The following is a 26866-nucleotide window of genomic DNA, read 5'->3' as shown; positions in this document are numbered from 1 at the left end:
TTAATGGTTGTTTTGATGATGTATGTGCTCCACCCTGGGGCCATTTTGTGAAGGTTGAGTTATAAATAGAAATATTAAATAAATAATGTTTCTTCATTATATCAGCTGGCTGTAGGATTGCAGCCTTAAAAACAATAACTTAATAAAATATGTGCTTAATTTTGGTTAGGTTACAACCTTAGACAGCAAGGACATTTAGCTCCCCAAAGAAAAATGAAGACTTGAAGCAACTCTTATATCTTACCATGGACCTGCTACATCTCCCACTGTAGGAGTCAGATGACTGAAACTAGTGATAAATCCAGATGAAAAAGAATAAAGGTTGATAAATAAACAGCTGCATTGTCCCTTGATATATGCCATAGAGAAAGCTCAGATTGGGAAACTCTCTAGCAATAGTACTTCTTGGATCAGGATAATCAAAATGGAAAACGTAGTTAATAATTTGCAAGGCATAAACCTGTTCTCTAACTATTTAGATTGACTTACCAGGGGGGGAATTGGAAAGAATGAAAAGCTTGTTCACAAAAAAGGGGGGGAAGCTGTGTGAAAATAAGGATGGTTAACTCTTTTGTCTGTCTGTCGATTCTTCCCCTCATTGTCTTTGTTGGAAGAGCAACTGTTTGTGTAAGTATATCTATTTAAAGAACTTATTTAATGTGGATTGATGAATTCATGTCAGAAGAATATCAGACTGCTCATAAAGCTGAGCTTTAGATCAGCAACCAAGGAAGATACATAGTAGAATTTTACGGATTTAACATTTATCATAACATTATTGGGGAAATATGTTCCTAATCCAGTGGAAACATGGAAAAGGTCGGAAAAGGGACACAGCACTTGAAAAATGTAAAATTAGTAAACACATTTTCCAGCTTTGGCATTTTCTGTTCCTGCTTCTTCCATGATTCTTTTTCTTTCTTCCTCAAAACAAAATCTGTGTCTGTGAATGCCACCTACAATAATTTATGCAAATTGTAGGTTGCTGCATGCTTTACAAGGTGCATCTTACATAATTTTGTTCACTCCTGTCCAAAAAGTTGATCAACCACTGTCTGGAATTCAACATTCATGGAAATATAGGTTTTTCTTACTGAAAATCAATTAATGTTGCTAAAATGCAAAGTAATCACAGAGAAAGAGCACAGCAGAATATGCTGTTTTTTAATAAAACATGGTGTTTCATTGTAATTAATGTAATATGAACTTCTTGGAATAAATCCTGCCGGGAATGTGTTGTGATCACTTGATGGCAAATATGTTGTAAGCTGACTATATTCTTGGCCATAGAGGCCCTTTCCAAATAAGATGTGAGAAAACATCTGTTGCCAATGTAACTCAGATATTAACTGTTATTGTGTGCTGGGGGACCTTGTGATCTAGGAGTATGTGTGTGACATGTTCTGGGTAGGGTTGCATTGAACGTTCCGTCTAGAAGGCAGTAAACAATGACTGTGTGGGCAGGTTGACTTAGGGGTGCATGTAAGAGAGGAGGGGAATGAGAGAGAAAATGAATGGATGATAGATGAATTGGGTCGTTTTGTTTGTGTGTGTGTGTGTGTGTGTGTGTATGTCAGCATGCAGAGGGTTGCAAGGCCAGCTGGCTAACCCCAGCTGAGTCATCTCCTTCTAGCTGTCCCACTGCAAAGACCCATCAGCCTCTACTCAGATGTACATCAGCGACCCAGGCTTCAAAGCCAGGGCACACTATTTCAGCAGAGTGAACTGTGCACACAGAATAGGCATGAGGCTTGTGGAAGCATACTACAACTACGGATTTATTAATCATAAATCAGGACAAAGAAACATGTCATCTCTCTTTGTCTTCTCAGAGAGAAAGAAAAAGAAGCAAAAGCTATACACACAACGGAAGTTCCCAGCATACTGTGCTGGAATGTAAGCAGACATGTGATACGCAACAGTTCCATGTCTGCTCCTTAAGGTGGAATGGAAATCTCAACAGTGTGTATATATTCTGGGTGTTTGTGCCTGAAAGCATGGGAAAGAGAGGATAGGTGTTTGACTTAATGGGTGGTAGTGGGATAGGGAGAGTGGGGGGAGGAGGGTGTTTGCATTTGATCCACCCAGTTTCAGGCCCACCCAACTACTCCTCCAAGAGAATGCAGTCACTGACTAAATAATATTGATGTTTCCATTGCTGAATTAAGGAAGTATATAGCCTGAATGTATTTGACAGTACCAGCAGTTCATAACATTTAATCCAAGAAAAGTCATAGGTTTACGTCCTGGGGTTAAAGGTTATAGTACACACAGGGCATTAACAATGTCAAGTTTTCTCAGGACCAAGCCAGATGTGTGGGGAATGTAGCAGATATAAAGCAGCAGTGGGAATCTAACTCTTTACGCAATAAGAAGTGCACAGTTGTGGAGGAGAGCAGAATCTAGAACCATCTCCTCTCTTATTTCTCTGCTTTTAAGCAGCTTTTGACCAGCTTGGCTCTGACACTAGCGGTGGTGTTGCAAGCATGTAGAAAAAGCCTAAAAGCTGGTGCAATGAGGTACAGCAGAGGAAAAAGAGGCAGGTTTTGCTCCTTTCCTTACATGCTTTCTTTTCTGTTAAGTATAGACATACACACACAAAAACTTGCTATGCGAACATGACAGACACATGTTTAGCCTGCACACAATTGGCACTATGTATACTTATTAGGAACTAAGCCCTGAACTTATAACTTACTTCTGAGTAGAACTGCTTAAGAGTTGGCTGCAAACATTTACAAAAGGAGTTTGCTCTTTAAAAACGATCGCCAGGCATCTGTTCTGTGCATGCGAGAAAATGTCTTCTGTTCTGCTGCATTGTAACCTATTAGTCTCTAGAGGGGGGAAGCAAGTTGCCAATTCAGCATTGTTCATTGATCAAGGAAACCCAATATGCTCTTTTTACAGGATGGGTCTGGGTCTGCCTGAAGCTACAGGATTGCAAAATGTCTTAGCTAGATGCATTAGCAAATGTTGCACTGATCTCTTATAGAGGGAAAAATTCTTTCTGACCCCTGAAGGCAATCAGCATATGCCCTGAAGCATGAGAGTTCCCTTACAGCTAAAGAGTCTTAATGGGCTTCCATAAGCTTTAAGTCGAGCTGCATAACCTGCATTCTCAGCACAGATAGCAAAAGGTTTGATGATACAGAAATCTTGTGTCAGGCTCATCGGAAGGCCTGCCTCTTGAGCTGTAACCCAACAGGCTTTGCTGTCCCTGTCTAAATGGAATCTGCCCTGTCAAAGAGACCAAGTACGCAAGCTCAGCTAAAATGGTGCAAAAGGGTGTAAATTCTTGCCATAAAATGAAATTAAATGGTCTGACTTTGGGATAGGGTGTGAGAGAGAACCTTAAACCTGGAGGTGCTACTACTTACAGGATATTTTTTTAAAAAATAAATGTTTCGCTCTATTTTGAATTCTACAATATTTTTATGTAATTTTCTGATTCTTCAGCTTCTTTGTCACCATCAAAGTAAGTCTCTAAGCCTTAAAATTGTTGAGCAAAGCAGGAAAAAGGTGCTTCGGTGCTCTAGGCTACACTGTAATGTTACTGCAGCATCTGCCTCATTCACATGAAGGGGACTGGTGGTGAAATTTGGTTGTATTTTGATTTTACCTAATTTGCAGCCCCTGAAACAATACCTGAAGAAAAAACAACTATCCTTTGAAACTCTGTTTAGAATGTAATTGTATGGCTTTAAAGAACAACAACCAACCATCACACTTTTCTGAATTTTGTAATGCAGTTCTCCGATGAAATACCTACAGTTTTGCCATTCTCTCTTATTGTTCCCCAGCACTGTGGAATTGTTTTTATTTAAGCAGTTTATAAATATGAAAAGGTTGGAAATATTTGTGGTGAAACTTACTTCCATTTTTCTTTTCCTCAGTTGCTATGAAAATACATTTTCTCTTTGCTTTGTATGGCAGACTTTTAAGCACTTTTCGGGTTTCATCTCTTATACAGTGGTACCTCGGGTTAAGAACTTAATTCATTCTGAAGGTCCGTTCTTAACCTGAAGCTGTTCTAACCTGAGGTACCACTTTAGCTAATGGTGCCTCCCGCTGCCGCCGCACAATTTCTGTTCTCATCCTGAAGCAAAGTTCTTAACCCGAGGTACTATTTCTGGGTTAGCGGAGTCTGTAACCTGAAGCGTCTGTAACCCAAAGCATCTGTAACCTGAGGTACCACTGTAGTTCCAGACTGAAATGACCTATACTAGGGGAATTTGATTGCACGTGTACAGGTGAATGTGTTACAGCACACAACTCTTAATTTTGCTGTTTTCATTGTATATTATGGCCTGATCCAGAACATGGAAAACTTGAGCATTTACCAGGACCCCAAAACAAGCAAAGAGACCAATTTTCTACCAGCATAGCCATAATCTAACTGGACAAGCAACACTCTAAGGCTGTACATCCACTGTACATTTAATGCACATTTAAAGCACACCTAGCCCAAGAATCCTGGGAACTGTAGTTTAAGTGTAGTTTAACTGTATTTTAAGTGAGAACTCTACCCCTGTGAGTTGTAAACTACAATTCTCAGGATATATTTTTTTTGGGGGGGGGAGGCATGGTGTTTGTGCAGCCACAGAGGTCAGAGCACCTTGAGTCTCTATGTCACACCCATTCCAGCTTAAGGGGGCCCATTAGCCACCTTACACATTTTTAGAATTGAGGAGTAAGATAGAAATATACTGAATGAATGAATGAAATAGCACCAAATTCCAGGTGCTCGGAGTATTGTTATTTTTCATTACCTACGTCCTCCAGGCTCTTTTAAACAAAAATACACCAAACTCTCTAGGGTACAAATTATTCTCTGTAATCTTTGGCTTCTTTTTACCTGAGCAGCACTGTACTTTGGAAAACGTCCCGCATGTTGTCAGGTGAAATTAAGATAATTCCAAGTTTTGACATTTTGAACTGCAACCATTTTTCAAATAAAATTCCAATATATTAATATAGGCTCAGGAATCTCAAAATGATTCTAAAAACAGTTGTTCATTGCATTTTTGAATTAAGTGTTTTTGTCATTGATTTCCTGAAATAGTGCATTAAAATAAAGCTCCCGAAAGTCTCTCAAACTTCAGAATGAATGTTGTCTCAGCTGTTTACAGAATTAGCATGTATATTATACAAGATTATACACAATTATGGTATTTAGCATGTTTGTCCCTTAATAAAAATGCAGTATCTAGCTACGCTGGATAGCAGAAACAATTGGTTTTGTGAAATACAGTATCAGTACCTATTTTTTGTTTCCTTTCAAACTTTGAAAGACAAGCCCTCCCTCTTCTGGCTACGTAGAACATAACAAGCAAAAAAGAAATGGACAAGCAAATGAAAGATTGCAAGCTTTAAATGGTGGCATGTGTACTAGCTTGTAGTTCAATAGTAAAATACTGGTTATATATATTCAGGAGCATGCTGAATTTATATACAAGAGTAGCAAGCAAGTGGTAGGTGTCTTAACTTGCGCAATTCTAGGTGGCTTTAACATGGACTCGGGCGGTGCTGTGGTCTAAACCACAGAGCCTATAGGGCTTGCCGATCAGAAGGTCAGTGGTTTGAATCCCCGCGACGGGGTGAGCTCCTGTTGCTCTGCCCCAGCTCCTGCCAACCTAGCAGTTCGAAAGCACATCATAGTGCAAGTAGATAAATAGGTACCGCTCCGGCGGGAAGGTAAACAGCGTTTCTGTGCGCTGCTCTGGTTCGCCAGAAGCGGCTTAGTCATATTGGCCACATGACCGAGAAGCTGTATGCCGGCTCCCTTGGCCAATAAAGCGAGATGAGTGCCACAGCCCCAGAGTCGGCCACGACTGGACCTAATGGTCAGGGGTCCCTTTACCTTTACTATAACACAGAGTAAAACAAGTCCAATAGTTATTTCTTCTCCTAAGGCCCCCTGGAAACTGTAGTTATCTGGCAGTGGCTCTTCCCCTCCTTAAGGTGTTTTCCTTAAAGTTGCATTTGTGTATGTATTTATTGCATTTGTGTATTTATTTACTGCATTTATTTCATTTGTGTATGTATTTATTATACCCGGCTAAGCAGTTCTCCCCAGGTCTAGTGCTGATACTTTCCCCTTGTTTGTGGATAGTGTCATTTTGAATTAATCAGCACTCAAAGAATGAGTTCACTATTAGTATTCACTATTCATGGGAAGGACTATAAAGCATTTCAGAGAAGTAGAGCCCTAGAAATCTAAATCTGTCTCTCTTCTCCCCTCTCAAATGATCTATCCATTGTCCAGCAGAGATTCTCCACAAAACATAAAGTATTTGTTGAGTTTGTGAGCTGCTTTTAAAATTGTTAAGAGAAAGCTGCATAGAGACGATTTTAAATAAATAAATGTGCAACTTCGTCCTTGAAAACTGCACAATATTACCGTCTGCATTGTTAAAATGCATTTGCTTTGAGTAACGAGGAAGGGTTTAGGATAATCCAATTTCCAAATGGAGCAGCTTTATTAAAAGGACTTCCCAGGCAGTGCCTAAAATCTGACTTAGTTGGCTTTATACATGTCCAATTTTTCTTCTTCTCTTGCAGCTTTCTTATATCCTGTCATTTGACCAGCAAGCTGGTAAGCAATATAACTTCTTCTTTTCCCTTTGTGGCAAATACTTCAGAACATGTGCACTATCATATAGCTAAGGAGGCTATAACTTAACTGAGCAAGAAGCATAATTGGAGGTTTGATTTTAAGCAGCTTAGCAAATCCACTGATTCTGGTGGAATAAGACTTGAAACTTTTGCTGGCAGTGTGGAAAATTAACAGCACAATCCTATACATGTCCTTTTTCAACTGCTCTTTTAAGTGGAGATTTTTTTATTCTAGGCTGTATTTGCTCTGGGTTGCATCCAGCGCAACGCAGGGAGATTTCCCCTTCTCTCCTTTCTTGGGTGCCCTCAAAATCTGCTCTGGAGGATCCTCCAATCCTCTGGAACAGATTTTGGGGGTTGGGGCGGTAAGCGCTGTAGGGGAAGGAAGGAGGGGAAAATTTGGTTTCACAGACAGAAATCTGCTGCACTAGCAGAACAACAGCACTGAATATAACCTATTGGGTTTGAAATTGTCTTTATAGGAAATTGTTTGAATTTGTTTTTTATATATCAAATTGTTTTACATATATTTCTATTACTGATGTTTCTATTGTTCAATTACTTTGAGATGTTTCACAGGAAATGATTCCTAAATGGGAATAAATAAGTACTGTAAATAAATGTCTACTCGGAAGTCAGTCCCATCGAGTTCAATACGGCATACTTCTGAGTAGACATGTATTGGAGAATACTGAACATTATATTCTGGTGGTTGGTAAGTCTGACGCAAAAGCAGTAATGAATTAATAGGAGATAAAATGTTTATTACATGTTATGGAAAGGGATCTGCTTTACTTCCTGTATTAAAGTTAACAGAGTTTGGAATAAATTTATGTCAAAAACTATGTAATACTTCTCTGAGGCGCCCTTCACATACTATGAAAAATATGTTTATACAAAAAGCATCAATCTTTACATTATTTTGGAATGACACATTAAAATATAAGGTTGGGCCATCATTTTCTATTTGTCATCTTGTACTTTTTGAAAACTATATTATATACAAAATGGTACAACTTTGTACAGCTGGAGACCTTTACTAACCTTAGAAATAAACAGTCCAACTTCTTGGACTAGGGATGGAGAAGAAATTCTACTCAGTTACTATTTAAAGGCAAACCTAATTAATTCAAAACAGTATAATAACTGAAATCCTTCAAAATTCACACTCCGAATTTTGCAATGCAGTTGTCCAATCAAATAATGTGTGCAAAAATGCAAACAGTAGGGTAAAATAAGCATCAAAAAGCATATATTAGTGAAAATAATATACACAAATGCATTGTATTGGGGGGACATTGCTTTGCAAAAATGGGTCTATCAGGATAAATTTGTGCTAAAAAGCTGGTGAATTTTCATGAAGACTTAGTAAATAAAGGAACTCCAAGGTGGCACAGGCTTCATTGAGATGCTTCAGAGATATAACAGCAGTTCTCTATGGTAGAGTGGTTCTTTTCTCTGGAACAGGGTTTGTATAAATGAATGAATCAGAGAGTATTGATCAGAAATTCACTAATTGATTCACAGCTCAAACAACATACAAAAATGCAGATGAAAGTATAAGCAGTTTAAAAGATCGTCCAAGTCCTCAAAGCTAATTTCAAGCTTTTAAAGTCAATCTCTGCCTATCAACTACAGTAACAGAGAGGAGGGTCTTTTTTGTACTACACAGAAGAAAGTTATGCTTTGAAAATACATGTAGGATGTCTCATTTAATTTTGTGTAATAGTCACATTTCAGTGACAAATGTCAAATCACTGCATCTTTAAGTGTGTTAAGATTTTTCTGCATTTACAGAGAATGAAGGCTGTGATTCTGTAATATGTTAAAATAAGCCAATGTATCAGAATTTGAGTGTTAATTATGTGCTTAGATATTTTTTTAAAAAAACAATGTTGCTTTTACTTTACAAAACCAATGGCTTGTTATGAATAATTTAAATGAATGGAACAGACACACTTCTTAAATAAAAGATATTAGATCCACAAAGTTATTTAGTACTGAGGAACTAGTGTAGAGGAGTAATAAAAAATGTTTCATGGGATGTATTCCAATTTGCCTTCATGTGTGAAGGTCAATTTCACCTTACAGTAAAAAGAGGATTTTTATTTTTCGCAATAAAACCCTAGCTTGGCAACAGAATTTATGCCAAAGGGAAAAACCAAGGAACTGAGGTGCAATCCTGCACACACTGTGGAGTAAATCCATTTTGAAAAATTAGATTTACATTTGAATAGACATGGTCAGAACTGGAGTGAAATGCTATTAAGTAGTGTGCATATGATACTACACTGAGACATTCTCAAGGTCATTTGAAAGAGGTAAAATATAAGGAGATGTCCCTGTAAAGGGGAAGGAGAAGACAACTATGAAGAAGGAACAGTCTTCCTATCATTAGCAGACAATATGGTGGGATACCACTGTTTTGCTGCTGCATACCAGAAGGTAGAGGGAGAGGGGGAGACAGAAACAGGGGCACCAGTTGAGCCAATCTGGTGTTCCTGCCATTATATACTGACCTCACTGCCCTCTCACTCCTCCTCCTAAACCTCCCAGGAAGTAGCAGTGGTGCAGTAAACCAAAGGTCAGGTGAGTGTCAGCATTCCACCATGCTGTCTATTGATTCATATTTATCGCTACTGCCTGAGGTAAAACTACTAAGCAGGACCTACCTTTGTATAGCTTAAAAAACAGGTTGCAATTTCCCCCAATCACTTTATGCTAAAAACATGAGGGAACGTCGTCATCTTGGGTAACTATATGATTCACACATTCAAGTTCTTCCTGTCCAAAAGAATCCTTATTGAAACCTAATCCTTCTGCAGTTTGACTCAGGGCTGGTTTACATTTTATGGCTGTCATGTGGAAGCTACTGTAGTCATTCTACAGTGGTGCCTTGGTTGTCAAACGTAATCCGCTCCAGAAGACCATTCGACTTCTGAAACATTTGACAACCAAAGCACAATGGGCGGTCAGCAAGTGCAACTGAGAAAATTGAGAAACATGCCTCGGAAGCCGTTCGACTTCTGAGGCGGGTTCGAAAATGGAATCATTCACTTCCGGGATTTCAGTGAAAACCAAAACATTATACTTCCGAGACGCTGGAAAACTGAGGTACCACTGTGTATGGTGCCTGATATCACAAAGCAAGGCAGTTTTGTTCAGAAGCTCATCAAATGGATAAGGGAAGGAGTTTTTTCTTGCCATACCAATGAAAATGTTCCAAGAGGAAAGTTTAACTGCCGTGGTGAAATCATTTGTGAGCACATTAGTGGATGCCACACAGAACCAGTGACTTTCATGTGATACTGCCATGTGTAAACAGTTGCCATAATAATGTACCTATATTTCACAATAAATTCATAGGTTCATCATGCTTATTAGAGATGTGCAACTGATACAGCTGGCTTCTGAATTGATTCCGGACAATTTGAACAAAAATTTTGCTTGTTAAATGCAAATGGACATTGTTTGCCCAGATATATACTCTTCCCTTATCTTAATACCCATTTGTACCTTCGATAGTAAAGTGGTAAATTAGGCAAGTATTGTGTTTTTAATCTTATAAAGTTATACCCATTATTAACACCTTAAATGAATTTCTAGCTTTAAAGATAGTATTTTTATTTTCTACCTGACTGTGGAAGTCTGGTGAGATTGGCTGCTCCTAAATTGGCATTTTAAATTAGTTCAGGCTCCTTGAAGTGACTTGGGTTAGAAGCTAATCCTTACATTTCCTAGGAACAATGTGAAAAAGGAATCTTCTTCCCCATGAAAATGTTGTATTTCACCCCATCTCTGGAGAACTGTTGTTCTGTCATGTGTATATCTGAATCCTATCAATTTTTATGTTTTAGAATCAGCTCAGCATAGTGCCATCACTATGTAGAGCTAGACATAGAGACAGAAGTATTTTAAAACTTTTTTGTGTTTTTTTATGAGGTCTGCTCTATTTCAGCTTTTCCTATCTCTCTAAAGATTAGCAATTAAAATACACAAGAGGGACTTGTTGAAAATATTAACATATCAAAGTGCTCCTATTCAGGGTGCCAGACACGCTCGTTTGCAGGATACTCAATTTCATTTTCCGTCCTCCATTTTCTCCACCCACCCCACCAGTCAGCCAGCATTCTGTATCCACTCAACATGCTCATTTTTCACTGGGCCGCTTTGGGAATCTATCCTGACATAACTTTTCTAAATGCTTTTTGTACATCTGCAACCTTTAGTGTTCCCCCAAGCCTGTGGGTGCCTCTCTCTTTTGTACGTCTACTGCTGTTTTGGCTATGTAGGGATCCACACTTAAAGAACATGTTTCCTATTAGTATACAGGATCCCTGGACTCATATACCATAGACTACTGGTGTCATTCTGCAAGTTCAAACTCACCCAGTGAACCTAAATGTTTTGAAACATTGCTGACTGTAAGAGGATTAGGTATAGGACCACCTACTTCCAAGAAAATTGCTGGGTGGGGAGGAGGCAAGGTATTACCTCCCTTGCTAAAGATTATATTATTCTCTGTACATTTTTACCATATAAAGTTAAAGAGAGGAGCACTGGAAGCTGACAAATGTCTGAGATATGCCTCAGGAGTAACCTCAGTCTGAGCGCATGACTCTGTAAAAAGTGGGAACCTCCAGTCCCATCAGGTGAAGTGTTCAGTGGCCATTCTATAACCTAAAATAGATTATCAGGCCACATCCAGGCTAGCAAACAAATGGTATGGCCACTTAACTACTTTCACTTCAAAATTCACAGTTAAGCAGAAGAAGAAGAAAACTGTAGGGCTTGGAGCAGAAAGCCTGGAGCCCTACTTATGTAGTTTTTTAATGTCTGAAATAATGTAGGAGGGTGTATCAAAAATGAATGAATCAAAAATGACATTCATTGAAATTTACCTGCTCAAAGAGAAGATTTGTTTTGATGATAATTATCAACCCTGAAGAAGGATTTTTATTCAAAACTCATTGGGAGTCTCAAATATTGACTCACAATGTTACCTTTGTGTCATTGTTGAAGATTAAAGTCCATATCTGGGAGTCAGTTACTACCAATGTCCGAAGGGGCTTCACTTGTCCCTTTCAAAAACAGTAAACCTCACACCTATATTGGCAAGTTACGTATATTATCTTATAAGTGCATGCTATCCATTTCTAATGTTTGTTCATGATATCTATTCATAGGCTTCCTATTGGAATGATTAATGACTTCTCTATGTGTGTAATCATAGATTTAGAACTAGATTAAGCAGACACAGCAGATTGTTCCTGTCAAAATTAGCTGACTGAAATGGTCTGAACCCAGATATAAACTTCTGTCTGCTTCTGCCAGCTTTGTGGGTTGAATTTTCATTAGCAATTACTGAACAAAATGATCCAAATAGAAATGTTCACAGAAAGAGGAACAAAGAAAGACCAACAACTGTGTGAAACATACTGAAATAGAAGTTCTGAATGGCAGGTGCTATCATGCAGCTGGCTCAAATGATGTCACCCAACATTTCATCAGGAACTAAGAAACGCAAGTTAGACAAAAAATAATAATAATCAAGGAGAAGTCCTCAAGGGGGGAGAAACTATCAAGATGGCCTCAAAGGATCCAAAAATGGATCCTTTGTTCAGAAAAGGGGAAAAGTCCTGTTTGTTTCATCTGTACTGTAGAATGTCTGGATGACATGCAGATGTTAAAAGTACATGTGGAGCCAAACGCACCTTCACTTAGATGAAGTTTAATAAATAAACAGAGGAAAATCTAAGTTCTTGAAAATCCTCCCACGCGATGTCAGCTTGAAGTCTCCCTTTGGTTTCCTCTGCTTTTCTATTGTATCACATTAAAGTTTATTTGCTCAGTGAAGACAATGGCCTTATCTTGGAATGAGATCCTTATTCCTCCGCCCGGCGTGCACTCCTGCAGCACTTTCATATTGCAAAGACTCAACTCTTGTGAAATAATGAGCGAAGAAAAGAAGTCTTGACTTGACATAACGATAAATGAGGTGAAACTTTTTTTTTTTTTTTTTGCCGTCAAGATACCAGGGTTGGCACATAGAAAAAAAGAAAGTACTATTTTAATATGAAATATAAAGCATCCATTGTACAAAAAGTATTTTTTTTTCATCAGAAGCAAAGGAAGAATAAAGATAAAGGCTGCAACAGAATGAATGAGTTGAGAAAACTAAGATAATACCGTTGATAATCAGTTCAAGGCAAAGCGCTATCCACCAGGCCATCGGCCCAGCCCTAGGGGAGAGCTTTTAAAAGTGTCCCTGTATGCTTTTTCGCTCTCCTCATTACCATACCTGCTCTTTGAAACTCACCGGTGGTTCCAACAAACTGCAGTGACACCTGCCGGAAAGAGCGGATGACCCGTCTTAATCAACTACTTCTGTGAAAAGTCTATGGAAAGAACTGCCGTCCCATCTTCACTTTGCTGTTCTGAAAGCTATTTGTCAATGGGTATCCTGAGAGCCATGGCTATGAACAAAGATCTGTTTCTGTGCATTGGAAATGTGGCACCATGATCAAAGCTAAGGAGAATCTCCCACTTGTTCCCTTTGTTCGTGAATATGTCCCTTCTCTTATGCGGCTACGAAGACTGGAATAATTATCTGTACTTTATCGTACTACTTGTATTCTAGTAGTGTGATTTCGGCAGTCCCTGAGTGGGATTGGGACCCTAAAGCAGTCTATATACTTTCTCCTGGCCCAAAGACCATTAGCAAAGTTGCAGGTGACCTTGCAGGAGTGTGCGAGTAGTCTCGACTTATGAGGGGGATAAAAATAAGCTGGCTGGACAATGCAGGTAAAGAAAATAAATGAGCATTAAAAGTTGCAATGTAAGTGCTAAAACCAATAGAAACTTTGTCATAGACTGGGATGGAATATGAACTGCATCCTATGATGGAACTGTGTTCTTCAGCCATGTGCTAGGCAGACTAAAAAATATACAGATATAAATATTTAGGATAAGATTGCTGTTTAAATGGAGGTTTCAAAATGTCACATTCTTTGTTGAAATGCCATTTTAAATAAAAATTGTAAATATATATTTTATGTGTGAGGTAAAGTACCATTGTTTTGAGCAGATCAGGTTGGTAAATGCCCATGTCTTCAGTCATCACAAGTGTGTTTGCAACTGCATGCACATTCACATGACCATAAGACTAAAGCCCACTTCCAAAGATACAATTGAAATTGCCACATTAATTCTGTATGATGAGTATTTTCTTTTTATAAGCTCTCAAAACTGCTATCTATTTATAACACATTCATGTGAGCTCTAGTTATTAGGAATTCACCAGAAAGGATAAATATACTAGCTTTCATCAAATAATAAAGACAAATATTCAAACAAAGGATGTGCCATAGAAAACTGACACGGTAAGAATGAGCTTATGTGACTTCATCATGTTCAGTATTGTGAGAATTGAACTGGAGTTCCATTGTTCCCTATGGGATGCAATTAGATACATTGTCTCAGTGGCAAAATAATTAGTCTGGATAATGACCTCTAGTGTGGAAGATTTAAGGTCAGAACTCTGCTCAGCTATAAAACACATTTTGTAGCCTAGGACATATCATTTTCTCTGAATCTCATCTTCTGTTGTAAAGGTAAAATAAATTAAGGATGTATTGATGACCTGGCCTGAGCCTACAGCGATGATGGGAAGAAAAATTTAAAATCACCTGGACTTTATGTATTGCATTTATTTTTTTATTACATGTATATTCTGTCTTTCCTCCAAGGAGCTCTAAGCAGTGCCAATACCCCAATGTTATCTCCAGATCAACCAACCAACCTTTGAGGTAGATTAAGCTTAGAGATAGCAACTGGCCCAAGCTCATTCAAATGTAGTAGGACCTCTTATAGAAAAAGTGCTTCCAGTTACTTCTGAGGTCTGCTACATAAGTAAGTATTTTCTGAAATACTTCTCGAAATGCTATTTCATAATTCACATAGTAGTATGGTCTATAGGTGCAGCTGACAGCTATTACTATGAATACATCGATGAAGATGCACAGCCAATGCAGGATAATACCAGATATGACCTCTCTGCTATACATCCTGACTGGTTTCATGAATACGTCAGTTATGAAGGTATTTCATTGGGTCACACTTTGTGATGGGGAAGTGTGGGGTTGAGGAGAATTGAAAACTATTTCCAGGGTAACAGGAATTGCTATACTGGTTGTTATTAATGGATTGTCTATTATTGTAATACTATAGTAAAGGATCTAAACTTCATCTACTGACAGAACAAATTCAGACTCTGCAACTCACTTTGGATTCTAGCAACTTTTAAATAGCTTCATTCTTTTCAACTTAAGTTCCATCTATACTTGTAAAACAGAGAGATGTGAGATATAGTTATTTCTGTGTTGATACAGCTCCCAAGATCCAGCAGCTTTTATTATGAATATGAGCTCATCTGTGTCCTTTTATAATTAGCATGGGGTGCTACACCATGGTTTATGTCATATGTAGAAAATCTGAATGGAGGAAACCCTTATATTTTCCACAAAATGTCCGATACTTTTCTGAGATTGTATAGAGCTCTATCTAGAGATGGCAGCTGTGGATGAACGCAGAGATGGCTAGTGATCTACTATGTGTTCTATGCTTGTTCCACTATTTGACTGTGCATACTAGTTGACACCTGCAATCTAGATGTTCTCTGTGTAAACCAGCCATTTTGGCAAATATTATTGGCTTGAACTGACTGTTAAAATAATAAACTGGGTAATCCAATCCATGACTGCTTTTAGAAAACCTTAGTTGCACACATGCAGCAAGCTAATTGTAAAATAAACTTCAGCTTTCCACTCCCTGTCTAGAAAACCCATGCCTGGAGATGCCATGCCAGAATAATGGTGTGTGTGAAAGGAAAAGAAACAGGTATACATGTCGCTGCCCTGAGCCATATGAAGGGTCTAAGTGTGAGAATGGTAAGCAGAATTTTCATAGTGTTAGATAAAGCCGAGTGGGACATTGTCTTTCAAGGAACTTGATAGCTACTTTATTTGAATTGTTATGGTTACAAGTGCATACTTACTGTATTTATGTTTTGGACAGAAAATATTTTATTGGCATTCCAGCTTAATAAGATAATATGGTTTTACTGCAAATTTAGGAGACTTGCCAGGAGCTTCAAGCTTAGATCTATAGGGGTTTTTTTTTATTCTATTGTGTTTGTCACATTCCCCTCACCACAAAAAAAGAAAAATCACAAAAAAAGAAATCCCCAGTGCTGATCTCCAACATATATAAAAAGTCACCTATATATATTTGTTGACTATATTTCTTTGGTTGTGGGTGGTTGCTATCTTCAATGAACTTCATAATAATATACTCAGATGTGGTAGACTATATACTCCTTACTTTATTCAGCTGAATGCTTCAAGCTCTTGCCATGCAAATTCAGGTCCACAGAAGGATCAAGGCTGGAAAGGAAATGGAAGGGATCCAAACCACAAAGAGCAAAGGCATAGTCCTAGAATAATCTTCATCAACCTCGTACCCTCCAGGTTTTTCATAAGTCCCAGGCACCAGGCTGGTGAAAGCTGCCCTAGAAAACAAATGATAAAGCCTGGCTTTTGGGGGTGGCAGCAGAGGGGTGGTATTTATGGTTTCACAGAGATAGGAGCAAGGACCATGGAAACGTTTATTGGGAAGGCTTCCGAGTAAAGACACATAGAGTTTGACAATGAATGAACTATAGAGAGATAACCTTAACACACTTGTCCATTTTATTTATATCATGCAACATAGTGAAAAACACATGTGAAAGGATCAACTGCAATAGAGGAGATTGCCTTATAAGCTTAAGAGCGCCTTATTATAGATGCCATTGCAAACACCCCTACAAAGCACCATTCTGTGACAAAGGTGAGTACCAAACTTGAGGGATATGGTTACTATCAGACATTTGTCTTACTGGTGCCCTATATGCCTAAGAATGAACCAAAGAATGAATCATCACCTTTGATCTCCAAATTTGCTCACCAAATTGTGGCAGTTGCTTCCTATCCTGTTAGTATTTCTAAAATTCAGACAGAAGTACTTCCTCCTTTTTACAAGGGGCTCAAGAAGGCTAGGGTGAAGCTATCTCACTGTGTAGGGATGATTGTAGGGAGATTGATAGCACCACCTGGTGAGCTTTGATGAGGAATTTGACGGTGGGCTTCCCACATCCATACCTGTGCCACTATGCTTTGCTTTGCTTTCCTTTTCTGCCTATAAAGGTATTTCTTCCTGGTTAGCGCTTTGTTCATGCAAGCTATGAATCTTACTTAAATGCTCTGTTTTGTTTTGTTTTCTGGAAACTAACAGCACAGTCATCTTGCCGACCAAATCCTTGCAAAAATGGGGGCATCTGTCAACGGCATCGGATAAGGTCCAAGTTCAGCTGCAAGTGTCCTGAGCCGTTCAAAGGAAGGCTTTGCGAAATAGGTGAGGGATCCAGTTCTGGCCTTTTGGCTATTTTCCTACGGATTTACCAAGAACAGGGATCTGTGAATGCCTCTAAGCACATATGACCATGCTGCAGAATTTGGCACGTGGAAGTGGTTTGGTCCTCATCCTTGTTGCCATTGGCATGCAGGAAGTAGATTCAAGATGCTCAGATTTGCACTTTTACGAAAGCCGAAGGTCAAAACAACAAATTGAGCTATAAATGAAGGAGGAAATGGGGAAGGAGTCTGCTTAAACGTTGTTAGGTTGGGTCTGCTTAGATGAAATGAGAATCACTGTGAGATAGTCGGTCAGATCCACAGCATACATTTAAAGCACATTTATACCAGCTTTATCTGTTGATGGACAGCCACCCTGACTCAGCCCCAGACACACTGACCAGATGCTTGGAAGCTGTGGCTGGATGGCTGTGTGGGAGCCGGTTAAAGTTAAATCCTTCGAAGACAGAGGTCCTCTGGCTGGGTCAGGACAACATGGGGTTGGGGGGCCAACTCTCATCTCTTGCGGGGGCTCAATTTGTGCCAGCGCCTTCTATCAAGAGTTTGGGTGCAACCTTTGACGCCTCCCTTTCTATGGAGGCGCAGGTTGCAGCCACAGCAAAGGTGGCATTTTTCCATCTCCACCGTATTAAGCAGTTGGTCCCTTACCTTTCTCGCCCTGATCTGGCCACAGTCATCCATGCAACGGTCACCTCCAGGCTTGATTATTGTATCTCACTTCACACGGGGCTCCCCTTGAAGCTGACCCAGAAACTCCAGGGTGGCAGAATGCCGCAGCAAGGCTCCTTACAGGGTCCTTGCCACAGGATCACATTCATCCAGTGCTTTACCAGCTGCGCTGGCTCCCGGTGGAGTACAGGGTCAGGTTTAAGGTGCTGGTTTTGACCTTTAAAGCCCTATGCAGCCTAGGACCCTCATACCTACGGGACCACCTCTCCTGGGATGCCCCATAAATAACAACACTTTGGAGGTCCCAAGCCTCAAGGAGGTTAGATTGGTCTCCACTAGGGCCAGGGCCTTTTCAGCACTGGCCTCGACTTGGTGGAACGCTCTGTCACAATAGACCATGGCCCTGCGGGATTTGACATCTTTCCGCAGGGCCTGCAAGATGGAGCTGTTCTGCCTGGCCTTTGGCTTGGACTCACTCTGACCCCTTATATGGGATCTGGTATATAAATTTTCCCTTGGCTTTTTTGCTGGCCCATGTAGCAACAGCATGGATAGCTGGCTCGGGTGAATATCTGATGTTTCCTCCCTTTATGGTCTTGATTTATGTGCTACTACTAAACTGAGGCTGTATTTTAAGCCATATTTTAATAAACTGTTTTGTTTTGTTTTTCTATTACGTTTTATTGTAATTTATATTCAGTGTTAGCCGCCCTGAGGGTGGGGTATAAATAAAAATGTATTATTATTATTATTTATTATTTAACTGTCATGGCTTCACCCAAAGAATTGTGGGAACTGCAGTTTACTCACCCCACAACTATGGTATCCAGCACCTTAACAAACGACAGATCCCAGGTGACTTTTCAAGTAGTGTAAGAGTGCTTTAAATGAATGGTGTAGGGGTGGACAGGTGAGAGAGCACATTTCTTACGAAGGCAATCCTTTTGTAGGACCTGATGACTGTTTTGAAGAAAATGGCATTTCATACAGAGGAAATGCTAGTCAAACAATTCTCCATAAGACCTGTCTTCACTGGAATTCTCACCGTCTCCTGGAGTGGAATTATAATGCATTTATTGAAGATGCTGCCTCTTATGGCCTTGGTGACCATAACCTCTGCAGGTAATCTACTGCTCATTCATCAAGGAAGGCTTTCTTTCTCCCACTTCCATGAATGTCAATGCCATGCACACAAATACGTCTGCTCCTCCCACTCCAAAAATGCAGTATCTGCATGAGCTATATCAGTGTAATTCAATTACATTTCTTTTCTGTGATCTTCATTGCAAATAATTACTGATTCTTCTTGGCTACCAAGACACCAAGGCTATTACCCCAACACTGTGATGGTTGTCTTTACGACTTCACCTTGGAAATAATGACCACTGTCATAGGAACTAACTCCTAGGAGCCGAAGAGACCCCACCCAAATAAAATATTTCAGGGGGCTGCACCCCTCAAAGCTGATGGTCATTGTCATTCAAATAGGGTGTGTGAACCATGTCATGTGATCAATTATGTGGAGTGGGGCTTAGCTGCCCCCCCCAATATTTTATTCAAGTTGGCACCCCGACCACTGTTGTTTATGTCTCTGATAGCTGGAGATATACACATTAAAAAGGTAAAGGTACCCCTGACCGTTAGGTCAAGTCGCAGACGACTATGGGGTTGCGGCGCTCATCTCGCTCTATAGGCCGAGGGAGCCAGCGTTTGTCCACAGACAGCTTCTGGGTCATGTGGCCAGCATGACTAAGCTGCTTCTGGTGAACGAGAGCAGTGCACAGAAATGCTGTTTACCTTCCCACAAGAGCTACCTATTTATCTACTTGCACTTTGTGCTTTTAAACTGCTGGGTGGGCAGGAGCAGGGACCGAGCAATGGGAGCTCACCTCATCACGGGGATTTGAACCGCCACCCTAGGCTCTGTGGTTTAAACCACAGCGCCACCTGTGTCCCTTGATATACACATTACCAGGTAGTTATTAATGCTGATAGGTTGCTGGCAAAGATGTATGTTATGCATTTACGCAACTCAATAAGTGATGCCAGTGTTTGTTGGTTGTACAAAAACTTATCACTTACTGGTAGAGAGTGTGAACTGTAAAAATGTTGCCATTCCTAATAATGCTTGTGCTCATGGGCAGGCAGTCTCCTCCTGGCACAAATGGATAATGCTCTGTGGTGTGACAGGTAACCAGTTACAGATTCTCCATCTTTCACAAAACTAGAATTTGTGGACATCCAAGGAATTGGAATGTTGGGAAATTCAGGACAGATAAAAGAAAGTGCTTCTTCAGACCGTGCGTAGTTAAACTATGGAACTCACTCCACATTGATGGCCACTAATTTGGATGTTTTAAAAGAGGATTAGACAAATTAATGGCTACTAGCCATGATGGCTATGCTCTGCCTCCATGGGCAGAGGCAGTATGTTTCTGAATATCAGTTGCTGAAAACTGCAGGAGTACTCTTGAGACCATATAACACCAGTCCTGAAAGACCTACGTTGGCTCCCAGTACGTTTCAAATTCAATAATTTTTATTAACCGGCCAATCAAATCAAATTAAATCACATCACATAAATTCCGAATTACAAAGCCGAATTTTAAATTTTGTTGGGGGGACCCATATTTCAAGATCCAAAGGGGGATTCTGATCATCTTCTTGCTACTGCGTTAATGTCCAAATCAATCCAAATCAGTCCAAACAGAGTTCATAATTCTATCCAGTCTTATCTTGCTGTTTCCACATCACATCTTGTTCATATATTTTCTCTTTTTTCTTTATGATCTCTTCTGATATAAACACCAATAATAATCCTGTGTGAATTTTCCGTTCTTCCAATCCTCAAATCGAGATGGTTTCCATATATCATCACCTTCATAGATAACAGCGCTCTTTCCATCATTAATTACAGAACTGTCATTCTTAAGTCCCACTGAGGAGTTTCACCCACAATATAAAAACAGCTCTATTTCTCTATTTCTCCTCTCAGACTTAAGTCCTCCGACAGAACTTCCCAATATGGTGACGGCATTTTTAACTGCGTCATTCCAAAGCTCTTATACATTCCACGCTCTTCTTAAAACATGCTTTGGTTTGAAAGTTTATCTCCACACAGCCTTAAATCCACAGCTTAAGTCCTTAAAACGACAATTCTGACTCGTGAGGCTCCCAGTACGTTTCCGAGCAAAATTCAAAGGTCGGTGCTGACATTTAAAGCCCTAAACAGCCTCGGCCCCGTATAATCTGAAGGAGCGTCTCTACCCCCGTCATTCAGCCCAGACACTGAGGTCCACTTCTGAGGGTCTTCTGGTGGTACCCTCACTGCGAGAAATGAAGCTACAGGGAACCAGGCAGAGGGCCTTCTTGGTAGTGGCGCCCACCCTGTGGAACGCCCTCCCATCAAATGTCAAGGAAATAAACAACAATCTGACTTTTAGACGACAACTGAAGGCAGCCCTGTTTAGGGAAGCTTTTAATGTTTAATGCTGTATTGTGTTTTTAATATTTGGTTGGGAGTCGCCCAGAGTGCCTGGGGAAACCCTGCCAGAGGGGTGGGGTATTTATTAATATTAATATTAATAATTAATAATTCTTGATGGTGGTGATGATGATGCTTGTGTCCTGCATGTAGTTTTTTGACAGGCATGTGGTTGGCCACTGTAAGAACAGAATGCTGGATTAGATGGGCCATTGGTCTGATCCAGCAGGCTCTTCTTGGTTTTTTTATGTTTCTAATATACCACAGTATACCGGTGACCCTGTAAAAACAATGGCCATAGACAACACCCTAAAAAGAAGGCATCCTATCCCTCAGGCACAGTTTTTGCTTAGGGGAGATCTCTGGATCTTTTGTGCTTTTGTGAGAGCATTTTCCAGTTCTCCTATCTTTCAGAACTTCAATTATTAATTTTCTTTCTTGAGACATTATGCTCTTCTGACTGGTGAATTTTGAAACCTCCTCCTCCAGGAACCCAGATGGTGACGAAAAGCCCTGGTGCTTTGTCAGTGTGAATAACAAATTGAAGTGGGACTTCTGTGATGTATCCGCGTGCTCAGAAACAGGTACGATGGGTAATAATATAAAGTGGGGCAAAATTAACGTGAAAGGTGTAGCAGTAATTCAGATTGACAGGCATTGTGATTATTCCCCCACCCCGCCCTCCATCCATCTACCTTTAAGAACGCAGCCCACAAAACTGTAATGACTCTAGCATGATTTTTTAAATAGTCTTCTTGAAGCTCTGCCCAAGAGTTTAGTGAAATTTTAGGATCTGTTAGCTTTAGAGCATGGAGAAGTATGCCAAACAAATAACAGGTATCGGGATATCTATTGTCAAGAGATGTAAGAGGAAATGAAATATGAAACAGTACAGCAGAAAATAAACCATTCACAGAATGAAGGAATAATATTCAACATGGATCTTTCAGGAATTATACTCATGCACTGAGAGAGACAGCTTTGATGTTGCAAAGTTCAGTTTCTGTGGGGAGCTATTTCATAATTGAAAGGTATATTCAAGAACATAGGAAGAAGGGATCGCTTCTATTTATGCCCTACTCACTTAGGTTCCTCAATATGGCCCTGTCTTCTGTATTTGTGTGCTTAGCTATTGTTGTAGTTTCAGGACGGATACACCAGTGTGATTTCATTATTAGAGTTAGGTAAGGGCCTGGGAGATATCAGGTTCCACTCAGCGATGAAGCTCATTGGGTGATCTTTGGGCAGGCAAGGTCCTAGCCTGTCTCACAGGGCTAATGTTAGGATTAGAAGGGAAATACAGAAATGTGTGAGAAAAAATTGTAGTATATTTGAAATGAGAGGTTTATGAAATGTTAATTAATATATTGCTATTTTGCAATGGGAAATTCTAGAAAAAGAAAAGAGGGGAGAGACGACAACAACAACAACAACATTTTATTATTTATACCCCGCCCATCTGGCAGGGTTTCCCCAGCCACTCTGGGCAGCTTCCAACGGGATATTAAAAACACGATAAAACATCAAACATTAAAAACTTCCTAAACAGGGCTGCCTTCAAATGTCTTCTAAAAGTCAGATAATTTTTTATTTCCTTGACATCTGATGGGAGGGCATTCCACAGGGCGGGCACCACTACCAAGAAGGCCCTCTGCCTGGTTCGCATGTAAAACCATGTATCCCATCTTGAGCTCCTTAGAGGAAAGGTGAAATAGAAATGCAATGATTGATATGACAGATGTTGCCAATTATTTTGAAGATATAATTTTTTTCAGAATTAGGGCAGACTTCAATATCATAGCTTATAATACTGTAATATTTTCCCAATTGCCTTATCAAGCCTTGAGTTATCATACTGGCCTGAATATAAGCCGCACCTGAATATAAACCACACTTTTAAAATTGGAGGGGGGGGAGAGAAAAAAAGAGAAAAAATGCCCGCATATAAGCTGCTCCATTCCTTGGCTGCTGGCTGCATTCTGGGGAGGGGGGTGCTGCGTTGCCAGTGGCCTTTCCCCTTCCCTCCTCGTTCTCTCCCTTCCTGGCCTTGGGGGAGAAGACGGGGGACTATGCGTGGGGGGGGGCTGCTTTGCCATGCTCCTGGCGCTGTTTGCCCCACACTCCTGGCTGCATACCATAAGATCGCGAATATAAGTCTCACTTTAACTTTTCACGGTCAGAATTTGGGGGGAAAGTGGGGCTTATATTCAGGCCAATATGGTAAGATGCAACTCCAGTGATTGTGCTGTGTCAGTGGTCAAAGCACAGTGTGCAAGTCTTGCGTGACACTTAGAGAATCCAGATCTAGCTGTGCAGACTGCCTGAAGCGTCCTCCTGAAAAACAAAATTGAAAGTGAAGGAAGGAGGAAGGGTCTGTTTATGGGTTGTTAGGTTAAATGAGGAACACATTGGAGTGAGAGAGCCTTTGTAACAGAGACAGTGCCATTATACCATTTCCATATCCAGTTGTTTCTTTTGTATTGCAGCACAGTCCTCTGGAAAGACAGTCACCAAGAATTCTGCAGCAGATAGCAGACCTAATACATGTGGAAGACCAGAGACAGAAAGACCATTAAAGAGAATCTATGGCGGTGCCAAGTCAACTCCTGGCAAACATCCATGGCAAGCCTCTGTTCAGAGGAAAGTTTCAAGGGGCATATTTTTCCCCAAAGGACACTTCTGTGGAGGAGTACTAATTGAGCCATGTTGGGTTCTTACTGCGGCACACTGTGTTTTGTAAGCAAATTCATCTTCTGACACTAAGAGTTGTTTGGCAGTAGAATGGTTTCCTTCAAGAAGTGGTGGATTCTCCTTCCTTGGAGGTTTTTAAGCAGAGACTGAATGACCATCTGACCTGTATGCTTTAGTTGAGATTCCTGCATTGCAGGGGGTTGGAGTAAATGACCCTCAGGGTCCCTTCCAACTCCACAGTTCTAGGAGTCTATGAATAGATCCTTATCGGTATGGTTTATGCGTGATTATGATTTAGTCAACATTTTTGCTCAAAATGGCAGAATAGAAATAGCAGAGATATTAAAATCAGATATAAAACAGCAATAAATTGAAACTAAAATACTTACCAAAATATATATATTTAAAAGGAGCATGTCTTACCTATCCCACTTAAAGCACGGACATAGAAAAGTCCACATTCATGCATTCAGGTTCCCATATGAGAGTAGCTCTACATGACTTGGATCTGATTGGCTAGCAATGCTGAGCCAAGATCTGTCTTTTGGTTTCTTGAAAGGTCCCCCCCCCCCCTGAAAACGTGGTTTCCATTTTTTTCTGCCTCATTCTAAGGCACGTGTGTGTGTGTGTGTGTGTGTGTGTGTGTTTTCTAATAAGCATTTCTCTAGAACTCCGCAATTTCCTGGCTTCCTGGTCTGAGAAAGGCCTATGGGAGGAGCTACTTCATGATGTCTTCTCCTAGGCTTTAAGTCTAGTAGAGATAGTTTCCAAGATGGAGAATTCCAGTATAGGTGTTGGAAATGGATTATCTTTGAAATCTCTTGAGGTTCTATAATTACAATTGATCATTCTTTGTGACATTTTTCTCTCTTTCATAGGACAGATGCTCACACCCTTGAAGTGGTCCTTGGGAAAAAAGATCTCCTTAGGAAAGAGCATTATGAACAGAAGTTTGATGTGGAAAAGATAATTGTACATGGACACTATGAAGAAATTGAGGATGTCCCATACAATGATATTGGCAAGTTGCTTACAAATGTTCAAATCACTGTCAGTGTGGTTACAAGATGGAGATAGTGGACCTTAGGCTCAATAACTTTGATGTGGGCTCTTATCATGGATAAAATATTCTGACTTGAGTTAAGCAGTGGAACAAACATTCAATTTCTCTGAAGCTTCACAAAATAGGTTTAATTAGTATTTCCATAAAAATATATTGAATTTCTACATTTTGTATAAAAAAAGAAGTGGGAAGCCTTTCAGGGGTGCTTTTGCTCCCTTAACATTCCCAGGATAGAGAAATGAGTTGGATGAGGTTGTGAGAAGCCTACAAATACTTAGCTGTATCTGTTTGAAATCAGGGAAAATAATGCTTAAGTTTGATAACAGATCTGGTTGCTTCCTTAGCTAGCTTTGCATGCTATTGACCTAGATTTATTTCTGACATAGGACTGGCAGATCCATGATATTTCCTTAACCCTTTCCCTACCTGCTGTCTGTCAGCTCAAAATCACCCCCTTCTCCCAGATAGTTTGTCACCTATAGAAGAAGAGAGATGTTAATGTATCTTCTCCACCACAGGAGGAAAGCCAGCTGGAGATGATTTTCAGTGGACTTTGGGAAGGGAAAGGGGTCAAGCTGCCAACTCCTCTGCCAACCGTCCAATTCCCATTTTGGCTCCCACAGCTGCTTTTCGTATTTAAAAACAACCAAGAGGAAGAATCAGGGAACATGTATAGCTTGGTGACCCTAAGATAGCAAGAGAGAAATGAAAACCATTCTATAATTTCAAATTAAGCAGTCTATCAAGCAAGAGTATTCAAATAAGAAAGCTTGAGAAAATGTTATTTATTACTTTCCTGATACTGTTCAGAGTGAACATGTCATCAGCTTTATTGCACAAAATTGTCTTCCATTCGGCCCACAGCTTTGTTGAAGTTGAAACCAATTGACGGCCACTGTGCAGTGGAAACACGATACGTCAAACGAGTGTGCTTGCCCGATTCTACTTTTCCTGATGACACAGAATGCTATATATCAGGTTGGGGAGAAACTGAAACAGGTAAGCTTTGTTTAATGGTGCAGTCCTTTATGGTTAATACATCGACAAAATCTATATTAATTTTTGTATTCCTCCTCCTCTCTTCCCAATTTGGCCTTTAGTGAGATCTCTCTGCTGCTGCAGGTAGGAGGGTCATCGCTGTTTCCTAGATGGACTAGAATTACCACCCTCCTGTAGTCTGTGTTTTGCCAAGGTTGTCTCTCCATAGTGGCTGGTTGGGCTCTGTTGCTGTCCTGGCTTCTCAACACTATGGGCCACTGCTGCTTACTGAGGTGGGCCAGTGTGAGAACAGGATGCTTTACCTTTCCCAACACTGAGAGATATATGATGTCAGAGGATGCTTCTCTAGTATGAAGTCACATACCTTCAGGTGTCCATGTTTCTCGAAGGATATAGACATCCACTTAAGCGTTTACACATTTAAATCAAATGGATGATTATACCTGGCTGTTCTCCCAAACTCCTGATTATATTTGGCTGTTCTCCCAAATTCTTGGCTGTAGATAAGATGACTAATTGTCTGGCCAGGGAACATGTTCGGGAAGACCAACCACCCCTCATTATTCCTGCAGAACAATTCAATCAGAGAAGATACGCTACAGATTATGAATAGCTATACCAGGCATTTTAAAATCAAGCAATTTTTGAAAACAAACTTTGTTAAAAATTCAGAATGTGCAAATCTGTTTGGAGCTTTTAAAAAATAAAAGAAGTAGGGCAAACCTCCCATCAAATTCCTTGTCCCTTTCTCTGTCATATGCCACTTATCATCTTAACTTCATTCAAAGAATCAAATCAGAGTGAATGAGTCTATGTGCTTCCAGATAAAGATTCTGAGCCATATCTCGGAAATAAACCCAGGAACTTTGACAG

General features: G+C 40.1%; 1 protein-coding gene across 3 annotated transcripts in view; it reads left to right on the top strand.

The window, feature by feature from the left end:
• Positions 1 to 500: 500 nt before the first annotated feature.
• Positions 501 to 26866, top strand: part of HABP2 (hyaluronan binding protein 2) — a 40719-nt gene continuing 14353 nt past the window's right edge. For 2 of the 3 annotated variants that reach the window (XM_079976023.1, XM_079976024.1), the window contains exons 1-11: positions 501 to 627; positions 6562 to 6595; positions 14581 to 14715; positions 15453 to 15563; positions 16387 to 16503; positions 16948 to 17067; positions 18707 to 18878; positions 21730 to 21824; positions 23727 to 23976; positions 24810 to 24952; positions 25859 to 25993. In XM_079976023.1, the coding sequence (XP_079832149.1) occupies positions 559 to 627; positions 6562 to 6595; positions 14581 to 14715; positions 15453 to 15563; positions 16387 to 16503; positions 16948 to 17067; positions 18707 to 18878; positions 21730 to 21824; positions 23727 to 23976; positions 24810 to 24952; positions 25859 to 25993 (1381 nt within the window). In that variant the 5' untranslated portion in view covers positions 501 to 558. The remainder of the gene's footprint in view (positions 628 to 6561; positions 6596 to 14580; positions 14716 to 15452; positions 15564 to 16386; positions 16504 to 16947; positions 17068 to 18706; positions 18879 to 21729; positions 21825 to 23726; positions 23977 to 24809; positions 24953 to 25858; positions 25994 to 26866) is intronic. The other variant, XM_079976025.1, reaches the window with a different exon arrangement.

Source organism: Podarcis cretensis, assembly GCF_951804945.1.
Source record: "Podarcis cretensis genome assembly, chromosome: 5".
NCBI lineage: Eukaryota > Metazoa > Chordata > Lepidosauria > Squamata > Lacertidae > Podarcis > Podarcis cretensis.
Note: the sequence above shows the minus strand (reverse complement) of the source record. Positions and strands in the feature narration are given on the sequence as shown.